The following is a 9,910-nucleotide window of genomic DNA, read 5'->3' as shown; positions in this document are numbered from 1 at the left end:
ATGAATAAGAATTATTACCATTGCCGGTCTCGCGTATTAAATAACCTCGGGTGGAATCATGTTTAGATATTTGATAAAATATATAAATTATTTGCAAAACCATTTCATCGTCCTCTTGTTTTGCTATAAGAATTATTTTTGTTTGAAAAAATGAGAAAACGACAGTCACATTATATTTCTAATAATGTACAAACCTTTGAGAAGTTCGATGAGGGAAAGCAATATATCTGCTTTACATAATAGGCGCGCACAATCTTCGTCGAATGCAGCCGTGCCCAGAAATATTACTATTTCAAGCACTAAATCATCCGGCGCTTTACCTAATTAAGACACTTGAGATCGATTATAAGCTTAAAAGATTTTGATACCCAATACTGTACCTGGAACAAGGTTGTTACGAATCCAAGGTATCAATTCGCAGCGATGCAATATATGAGAATAATCCAGGTCGGCCAATTCTAAATTACCTAAGACGCCTACGACTTCAAGCACAAAATCTTGTGAATCTGATTGATTTACAGCCATAGCAAAATCACCGACAAATTCCTGAGTTTAAAATAACTTTTAGAAATATCCATATGTGTTATATCCAAATACCATGTTCAGATTCACGCACTGAATTGAATTACTCACAAGGAAGTGGTATTTTGTTGACTCGTGCTGAGAAATATTTCGAATCATTTTCATTATTAACGGATCCTGGGTACGAAACGCTTTTTTTATCAGGCCTTGTAAACGATTATTTTCTATCATAAGCTGTGCATTCTTGCTATTAATTGCTAAATTTATAGCAAGCGCTATTAGTTCCAGTTTCGGTTGATTATCTTCTGAGTTCAATATCATGTTTGTTATCTGAAACACATTCGAATGTTACATAATATTTATGTAAATTATGACTACTGTAATTTTATTTTAAAACTTACCATTTGAATGTAGTCAGTATTAGTAAACATAGACTTCACTTTATCATCCATACTGGCGTGGTATAATAAGCCAAGAATCGTGGTTTTATTTTTAATATCACTCTGGCCTAGTAGTTTAATTAACTTCGGTAATAAGCCTACTCTTATCATTTTGGCTCGAAGCTTCGCGTCAAAGGAAAGATTGAATAGTAATTTTAAAGTACTGAGAACTAAATCGGGACTATTGCTATGAAGTAGCCTTGGTATCTTTTCAATAATATTCTCTTCAGCCATAAGATCCTTATTCTCACGAAATATGGATAACTTTTTTAGGAATGCAATCACAAGAATTAGTAGGTCTATATTTGTCCTATCCAAAGTTTTAATGAGCATACCGATCACGTTTTTCTTACGCATCTTTCTTTCAACTTCCATGTTTTCAGCAATATTTAATAATAAGTAGAACGCCACTCGCAGCAATTGCTCTTGCTTCTTCATCAAACTCTTGAACTTTTTACGATTCTTTTCAAGTTCTTCTTTAAGTTTCTTTATATCGCTCTCAGTTACGTTGGCGCTCGTATCATTAGATCGCTTTTTAATTTCATAATCTAAAGGACCGTCCGTATTCCAAATGTCGTCAACCATTTTCGTTTTCTTATCACAGTTATCGTTCCCGCTTGAGAAAAATGTTAATCCCGTAGTATTTTCGAAATGACGTCTACGTTTCTCCATGTCTTCTTTCCACTGGTCGTATCGACGTAATTCGAAGTCTATTATATCCATGCAGAGAGATCCAATCTAGACATAAACGATTAATTATTGAATATAGTATGCATTTTTACTATTTCTCTACTCTGTACTTACTCTGTACTCGAGTACAATATTGTGAAACTGACTGTACGTTGCAAAGCAAAAGAAGATGTACACAATGTTTGTAGACAATTCTATGCTACGCCTCCAATCTTCTCTTAAAACCCTGGCCAAAGCACTTAACAAAGATTCTAAAAAGATGCAGACCAGATGTATGTAATGTACGAAGAACATAAATTATTAGTATGCCATGTAATACCATTTTTAGATAATTCATGAAGATTATCAGGAACCCTTGCTAATTGTAGGATTAAAGAGGAACCTTTAATTTTTCCTGGTATCTCTTCATATAATAATTCGATATAACTGTCTACATTACTTATGACAGCACGTTCTGTTTCACCATTCTCTGTAGATACTGAATTAGATGATGCTGGCCTTGACGGTTGTGTACTATTATCACTACCTAACATAAAATAAGTATCACATAAAAAGAATATGCGAGTCACCTCAAAGATAATATCCAAAGGTAATTACTTATGCCACTATCATTTGTTTTACGGTTTTGAAGATAATAAATCAACTGTTCTACTTCGCGAAGTTTTGACTCATGTATTAAAGAACATTTCTCAATAACTTCTTTAGCTAAAAGTGCCACATTAGTGTCTGCATTCAAACTTTTCAGTCGAATTATTTTCTGACATTCCTGCAGAAAATATATTACTTATAATCATGCAACTGTTTACGCAATAAGAGAATACATTTAATTATTATCTTACTTTACGATCTCCCAGCATAGGATCCCCTAATTCACCCAGGATCAATGCTTCAACATCATAATTCACTACCAAAGCCTTTTCTGTTGGATGGACATCCAAGGTACCAGACCTCACTTTCCTAATCATTAAAAATGCAATCATTTACAGTTTGATGACAAGTGTAAATGATGAGTGATACAATATTAAATATAAAACATAATTCGTGATGAAAAATATACAATAATGAATGACATAACTGCATAGCGAAGAGCCTACCGTTTGAGAAATTTTGCCTCATCCATTACGAAAGTACGATTCTGCTTTGTCAAATTTTTAGTAACTATTCATTTCCATGGAAGTCAAAGCTAGAATCAGATAGAAACACAGAACAAACACAGCAGAACAGTCTGGTCGATTAAAGATCTTCGTCGATCGAAGGTTTGGAATTATGTGCAATTATGTGTTCCTTCTTTAGATTCGAAACAGCGCTATCTATTGTAATATAACATGTCAATCAGAGAGAGGAAAGACTTGGGCGAGAAGGTGGACTTCCAAAGACGGAAGGGGGAAGCAGACTCCACTGCATTGACAAGAATCCATAGTAGTTATTGGTAGTTATCACACACGAGATATATATACAGTATTCTGATATTACCAAGGAGATCGTCCCACACCCCGCCAAGGCCGTTGAATGACCTCGCCGCATCCACTCACCAGCCGACACGGCGTGGGCGTGGGTTTGGTAGTGATAGTGGTAGCTGGTAACCTTAGCTCGTGGCTTGTATCGGGATGATCGTGACCGTGACCAGTCAATGCGGTCAATCCCGGTTGGTCTGATCCCGGTCCCGGTCCCGGTCCCGGTCCCGGTCTCGCGGGTCTCGGTTCCGGTTGGGCCGTGCCCACGATCTTATAGTCTATAAGATCGTGGCCGTGTTGGTGTTTTTTGCTCATGTGCAGTGAACGAATTCCAAAATTGCTGACTCTTGAGGATGTATTGGCTATACAGTCAATCCCAAAAGTTTATGTACCTTAGAAAAACGCATTTCCTATAATTAAAAAGAAATCAAACGTCGGAAGAACAATGCTAATAATAAATAGCTACGTGCTAAAAAGTATGGAAGGAAATATCCAATTAATTATTGACGATAGCGAAAAGTTTATTATACAGAAATTGTAGGCATTGATGTCCTCTACAAGAAAGATTCTATGTATTTTTCTTCTAACTTGAGTACTTTAACGAGTTAAGTTTGATTATTTGGCATTTTATTGGCATTGACAAAATTCGACTAACCCACTGTCGAAACATCGAACTTTTGACAAAAAATTTCTTTTTTCTTCAATAACTCCTAAACCGTTAGTTCTACGGGAAAATTGCATACAACCTTTCTTATAGAGCGTAATGAGATCTACAATCTCTGTATAAAATTTCTTCGCTAGCATTAATAGTTTACGAGTTATTGACGAAAAACGAAAGAACAGTTTTTTGCAAATTACTCGTTAACTATTGACGCTAGCAAGAAACTTTTATACAAAAATTGTAGATCTCGTCGTCCTCTACAAGAAAAGTCCTATGCAATTTTTCTGTATGTCCAACGGTTTGGGAGTTATTGACTAAAAACGAAAATTTGGAAGAAATTGAAGGGAAACCCCCTTGGAAGAATCTCAGAAAAATAAAAAACTTTTTTTGTTGTTTATTATTAGCAATGTTCTTCCGACGTCTGATTTCTTTTTATGACAATGCGTTTCTAAAGTGCATAAACTTTTGGGATTGACTATATAAGCAATACATCCTTAAAGCGCAAATGGTTATTTCCAAAAAATCCATTTACCAATTATTGTAAATAACGATCCGCTTAAATGCTAATGTTAAAATAATATATTGCCGAGAATAATAACCACGCAAAAGTTTTTCATACTTACCGAAGATACATAGCATAAAAAGTATCTTATACAAAAAAAAGTAATAAAAAGAATCATGCATCAATAGTACTAGGTATAATAACATATGAAAATAATTGTAAACTAATTTATTTTACTGGACATTGCATTAAATCGGAAGGAAGACTTTATATGTCTTATAACTCGCGAATTTGTCGAAATATGTTAAGAGTAACATTAATTTTTCTCATGCTTGTTTTATCTTACACACTTCTTTATTCATCCAAGACAATAAATAACATACTTAAACAGTTTAAATTACAATTATTCTCGTACGAAATGATTTCAATGAATTTTTCATAAGAGTCCACGAGAGAAGTAAATTATTTTTGCACGCACTTTCATTACTACACAGTTAAGTACGTAATTATGTTTAGCAAAAGGAATCATATTGTCTCTCAGATAGGGCATTTGTAGGATGCAGAAAGTTAGGCGTCTCGTATCGAAGATTAATCAATCAGGAATGTAGAAAAAATGAATAAAATTTGATATTCTTTTCGGTTTAGTGACTGTCTTTTATGTATGCATGTGTAATTATTATGCTTTATGTAAATGTTTGTAGAAAATCAGCTTTAAGCTACAGCGTACAGTATATCTAAGAATATAGTATCAAGAAGTATCACAATTAAATGTTATATTCACAGTGGACAAAATCCGACCAATTAGAATGTTATAGTTTACTCAGTTTTACATTTGCTAAACGTAATACCCTTTGAAATTATTAAATAATTTCTTCCTATTTGGCATTTAAAGAACAGCAATTTCCTACACAATGGTCGGTTCCTTTTATACGAAATGCCACGTTGAAAACAAAAAAGAAGTACACGATTTTTATCAATGTGTACAAACATATAAGTAGTGCATCACTTAATATTTCACATTTACGAAATGATTCTCGCTTAGCCGCAATAACACAGAGTTTCTCGAATTTGATTTAGATTTTTAAATGCATTCATAAACCAGTTCTATAACATAATAATATAATAAATTGTCTAGCTTATTAACCGAGATGCAATCGGTCAATAATAAAAGTCACGCACTTTTAGATAAAAGCTTTTCTTAAAGTTCTTGATGTAACTCTTCTTCAGTACTTTCACGAATTGTTTCGGAATCCGTATCCTTCGACGATTTCGCTCCTTTTCCCGTATCCGATATCTTTTCATTTTGTACTTCTATATTATCAGACGTATCGTCGCTCTGAAGACTTTCCGCTTGAGACTCGGTCGTTGATTTGGGAATAGATTTTGATCCTCCTTTCGTATTTGTAGAGTTTTCATTCGTACTCTCAGTTTGATTTGTACCAGGCTCTTGTTTTGGCTTCCATATCTTCGCCTTATTGATGAGGTACTTTACTTCTCTATCAAGCAATGCCATTTTATTTGCGATATCACGAACTTTATGTTTCACTGGTTCGTACAAAGCTGTCTCGCTAAATGATTTAACGACTGTATCGTAATAGTCCTGTAAAATTATTATAAGTTCGACGTTGTTCGATCAGCTTAAAACAAATTGTATTTATCCGTTTGAGTCCCAAAAAGCACTATTTAGATTTCATGTCGAAAAATCCCAGTATTCATTTAAGATAACCACTATTGCGGAATTCGGCATTTCTCGACGACGTTTTTATAATGACCCCTGGGATTCAAACAGTTAAGTTACTTACCTGAGTTTCATTAATTACTTTCTCCAATGTTTCGACCTCGACTTGCGTAAAAATTTCACTGAAGTAGCTTGTGTTGCGTACGTTAGCTAGAACACTTTCGCTCGCCTTCAAAATAGTAACCATGCCTTTCAATACTTCTGGACGTTCTTTGTGTTCGTAAACGCGTTCATACACATCGTTAGTAAGTTTTTGAAGTTCCGATAACTTTGTTTCGTATACTTCAGCAGATGCACCGAACCCATCTTCGTATAACCATTCGGAAACTTCAGAAGCTGCTTTCAATATTTTTTCTGCTTCCTGAGAAGTGGCAGCAGCAGCGTACTCCTCAGACTCTAATCTTTGTTGAGCATCAATTATAAATGTTTCTAAATTATTCAAAGCTGTTTCGCGCCTCGTTTTTACGAAATCGTATACATCTAAACGATGCAATCTGAAATTATCATTCAAATTAAAATTTGCATTGTACATTTCACATAAAGTTGTCGTAGAATTTCTGTTCATACTAACTTTTCTCGGGATTCAGCAAGTTTATCACCAGAAAGTATTTGAGGTCCCAACTTGATTTCTTCTGCTTTAATTGGTTCTTTAATCGTTACTATCGTAGATTTTTTCTCCTTCTCTTTTTCTACCTTCTCAGTTTTATTTGCGATTTTATCTTCGGTAATTGTACTTTCATTTTTCTTCTTCAGTTTATCTTCTGTCTCCTTTTCAAGTTCAGGATACTCCTGCTCTTCATGAACTGGTTTCACATCTTCTTTCGATGATTCTTCTGTTTTCTCTTCTTTGTCTTTATCCTCCGATCCTAAATATTTGAATTACATTTACTTAAACATTTCATTTATATGTGTACAAAAGTTACATGAGGTATTATTTTATAAATGCCTGCAAAAAATAGTTTAATATTCAAAAAAAAAATAATTGTTAATTTTCGAAATTCTACATATTTAATCGAATCTCATAAATAAACGGAATCCATGAACAACTAAAATAAATGCTCACACCATTTTTTGCAATGCATTCAGCACAAACCTGCAAAAAGTTTACTAATAGTTGAGCCAAGTATTGAGAAAGTACCCTCTTCTTCATCAGGAGCTGCGCTTGATTTTTCTGATACTAATTCTACGTTCACTAAATTTAGGATACCACTTTCATCCATTGCAAAATGTGCTTTGATTCCTTTATTCTCTGCGCCTTCTTTCGTATGTTTCTCTAGGGCTTCAGTCACACCAGACAAAGTTATTGTAGACAAGTTGAAACTACCGATAGCTCTAAAATAAAAATGTACATCACATAGTAACATAATATTCTACATTAAATAAAAATTGCCAAATACCACTTACGTTATTTCATTAGGTGGCAGGTAATCCAGTTCCGCATAATTAATGTGGAACTGAAAGTTTTCCGTGTATTTACTGAACGTAATGATTTTCTTTTGTGGATATGGATTCATTTTGCCAAATAATGATTTTTTCACCTAAAAACAATATGCATATAATGTCCTGTATAAATAGAAACGATTAGACTTACTTGTTTCACTTTGTTATCAACAGTTCTATTGAAAACAACATGTATGGGAAATAGTACAGCATCTTTGGTAACAAATTTCTTCACTTTAAATCCTTTACTAAGATCCGCGGCTTTATATACCGCTCCCAACGCGGCCGCCTCATCTGTATTAATATTTTTCGACAACTCGACTGTTAAATACTGACTTAAATATTCTTGTATCTTTGGCATTCTCGTACCAGCTCCCACTAATACTACTTGAGATATGGCCTCCATCGTTAAACCCGACATTTTTAAAGCAATCTTAATGGGATTCACTACTCGATCAGCTAAGTCAGCGCAGAGTTCTTCCAGTTTTTCTCTAGTAACTTGCACTCTGAAATCGTACTCGTCTATCAATCCTTCGATTTGAGCATAATGGTCGGTGTTCGCGCTTAACACGTTCTTTACGCGACCAGCTTCCTTAAATAGTTTCGCCATCGCTCTTGGATTGCTAAATACAGAACCTGTTGTTTTGTTCAAAGCATCGAATTGCTTGGCTAAGTGATGTTGCAATCTGAGTTGCACTTCTAAACCTCCCAAAGTGCGATCGTAACCCACACCCAAAACGCTAACGTGAGGATTAGTTTCCACGAATCCCTTTTCCTTAGTTTTTACATTCTGATAACTCACAACTGTGGCAGTTGTGCTACTGGCTCCCATATCGTAAAACATTACATAATGCGCAGTGTCATTTATTTCTTTACTACGAAAAATCCCGTAATTTAATGCGACCGCGGTGTAGTCATTGATAAGTTGCAAAACTTTAATTCCTGCAAGCTCGGCAGCTTGTGCAAGGGCTCTCTTTTCAATTTGATTAAAGAATCCTGGGACAGTTATCACTGCTTCGCTAATCTTTTGACCAGCAGAATTCTCTGCGAATTCTTTTCCTTTGTATAAAATTTGTGCAAGTAATTCTTCTGGCGTGTACGTAGTATTTTCATTCAATCTAAATGCTATAGTATTACGCTCCTCATCGGAAACAATATCATAATATGGAAATCTTTGTTTGTGAAGTTGTACAATAGGATTGTCTATAGATTTTCCTAGGAGATCTAACATGTAAGAAAAACTATGTTGAGGTGACTTGATTCCCACTCCTTGAGCATCTTCTCCGAAGCTCCTTTCTCCATTCCTAAATGCAATCGTAACTGGCGTTTTTCTCTTTGACTCTTTGTTAAGAGCTATTTCCATAGGAACACCAGGCTGTACAAAATATTGATTAATGTTATTAATAAAAATGTATACTAATATAGAGACAATAAAGGTACATGACCTGTGTTTTACTTACTGAAACAATAGCAACTTTCATTGACTCACTACCTATGTCAATACTCATAACAGCAACTCCCAGACTATGGCCAATAAAAATTGTGATAATAATCAATATCAACCAAAAAATAGACATTGTTAATTTGCTTAGTTTCATCTGTAATTGAAAGCAGATACAAAATAAGCACATGGAACCTTCATTCAAATTTTACTTTTACTAACATATTTATTACTTATATTTTGAACACTATTAATTTTTAGATAAATACAATTTTGTGTTATACAAAATTTGTTTGTAGTTTAAAAATAGTAATGTGAAGTTTTTTTCTACTTTTTTATGGTAAAGATTTTTTATAGACAGATTTGACAGAATACTTGGTGTTCGAAAGTGAGTTTCCGCAAACGAACAAAAAGTATTATTACGAATTACGAAATTTCGCTGTGAAATTGCTTCAGTCACATAAATAATTCGTGTAAAAAGTAATATTTCGATGACACGAGGACTTCCATAGGACTGTCAATCTTGGTTAAAATAACCGGAGAACTGAAATAAAGTTCCAAATAAATTTACTCACTTTTCCCTTTTATTGTAAAAACGTCCGATTAACGATTAGAGAACCGCTGTCCTTAAATCATCAGACGTAGGCAAACGCATACGTTCCGTACTTTGTTTAAAGTAAGAAAAAACAATGTACACCTCTGACTCTGACTATCTCGTCAAACTGAACAAGAACCATGTGTTTGTGTGGCACAACGGGATTGGTAAAAGAAGATGGTAGAGGTAGAGAATGTTCACATTGGTCCTCGTTGGCAAATCAAACTTATATAGGTAATCCGTTATTCCACCCCCACTATCGCAATAAAACTACTTCGGAAAAACAATAAAAAAATTACTTTTCTCGCGGCTTAGATTTCAATGCATACGTTTAAGTATATTTAAGGAAATGATTAGAATTAAAATTTATGTAGAAGATATCTTACAAAGAGGGAAAGGATTCAAAACATACTAATACGTAGATATA

General features: G+C 34.3%; 3 protein-coding genes across 4 annotated transcripts in view; all 3 read right to left on the bottom strand.

Annotated features, from left to right (window-relative positions):
- Nucleotides 1–3,132, bottom strand: part of Kap3 (kinesin associated protein 3) — a 6,844-nt gene extending 3,712 nt beyond the window's left edge. Inside the window, exons 1-10 of the mRNA XM_026811910.1 lie at nt 2,747–3,132; nt 2,492–2,609; nt 2,250–2,418; nt 1,972–2,178; nt 1,767–1,903; nt 924–1,700; nt 634–852; nt 381–546; nt 195–320; nt 20–123 (exon numbers count right to left, since the gene is read on the bottom strand). Coding sequence (XP_026667711.1) covers nt 20–123; nt 195–320; nt 381–546; nt 634–852; nt 924–1,700; nt 1,767–1,903; nt 1,972–2,178; nt 2,250–2,418; nt 2,492–2,609; nt 2,747–2,772 — 2,049 coding nt within the window. The 5' untranslated portion in view covers nt 2,773–3,132. The remainder of the gene's footprint in view (nt 1–19; nt 124–194; nt 321–380; nt 547–633; nt 853–923; nt 1,701–1,766; nt 1,904–1,971; nt 2,179–2,249; nt 2,419–2,491; nt 2,610–2,746) is intronic.
- Nucleotides 2,962–3,521, bottom strand: LOC113464077 (uncharacterized). The gene is made up of 2 exons (XM_026811909.1): nt 3,126–3,521; nt 2,962–3,050 (listed from the first exon to the last, which is right to left on the bottom strand). The coding sequence occupies exons 1-2, from the start codon at nt 3,419–3,421 to the stop codon at nt 2,981–2,983; spliced, it is 366 nt and encodes a 121-aa protein (XP_026667710.1). The 5' UTR covers nt 3,422–3,521; the 3' UTR covers nt 2,962–2,980.
- A 961-nt stretch (nt 3,522–4,482) lies between these two features.
- Nucleotides 4,483–9,780, bottom strand: Grp170 (hypoxia up-regulated Grp170 co-chaperone protein). Of its 2 annotated transcripts, none has more exons than XM_018021030.2 (8): nt 9,464–9,780; nt 8,908–9,045; nt 7,599–8,822; nt 7,412–7,545; nt 7,146–7,339; nt 6,579–6,873; nt 6,072–6,501; nt 4,483–5,869 (listed from the first exon to the last, which is right to left on the bottom strand). In XM_018021030.2, exons 2-8 carry the CDS (start codon nt 9,043–9,045, stop codon nt 5,468–5,470), a joined length of 2,817 nt encoding a protein of 938 aa, XP_017876519.1. In that variant the 5' UTR covers nt 9,464–9,780; the 3' UTR covers nt 4,483–5,467. The 2 variants fall into 2 exon arrangements, with proteins under 2 accessions (XP_017876519.1, XP_017876518.1); XM_018021029.2 differs by having other exon boundaries at nt 7,101–7,339; nt 9,464–9,774.
- Nucleotides 9,781–9,910: the final 130 nt, after the last annotated feature.

This window comes from Ceratina calcarata, unplaced genomic scaffold, assembly GCF_001652005.2.
Source record: "Ceratina calcarata isolate Rehan_Ccalc_2016 unplaced genomic scaffold, ASM165200v1 scaffold25, whole genome shotgun sequence".
Lineage (NCBI taxonomy): Eukaryota > Metazoa > Arthropoda > Insecta > Hymenoptera > Apidae > Ceratina > Ceratina calcarata.
This window is presented reverse-complemented; position numbering and strand designations above follow the sequence as displayed.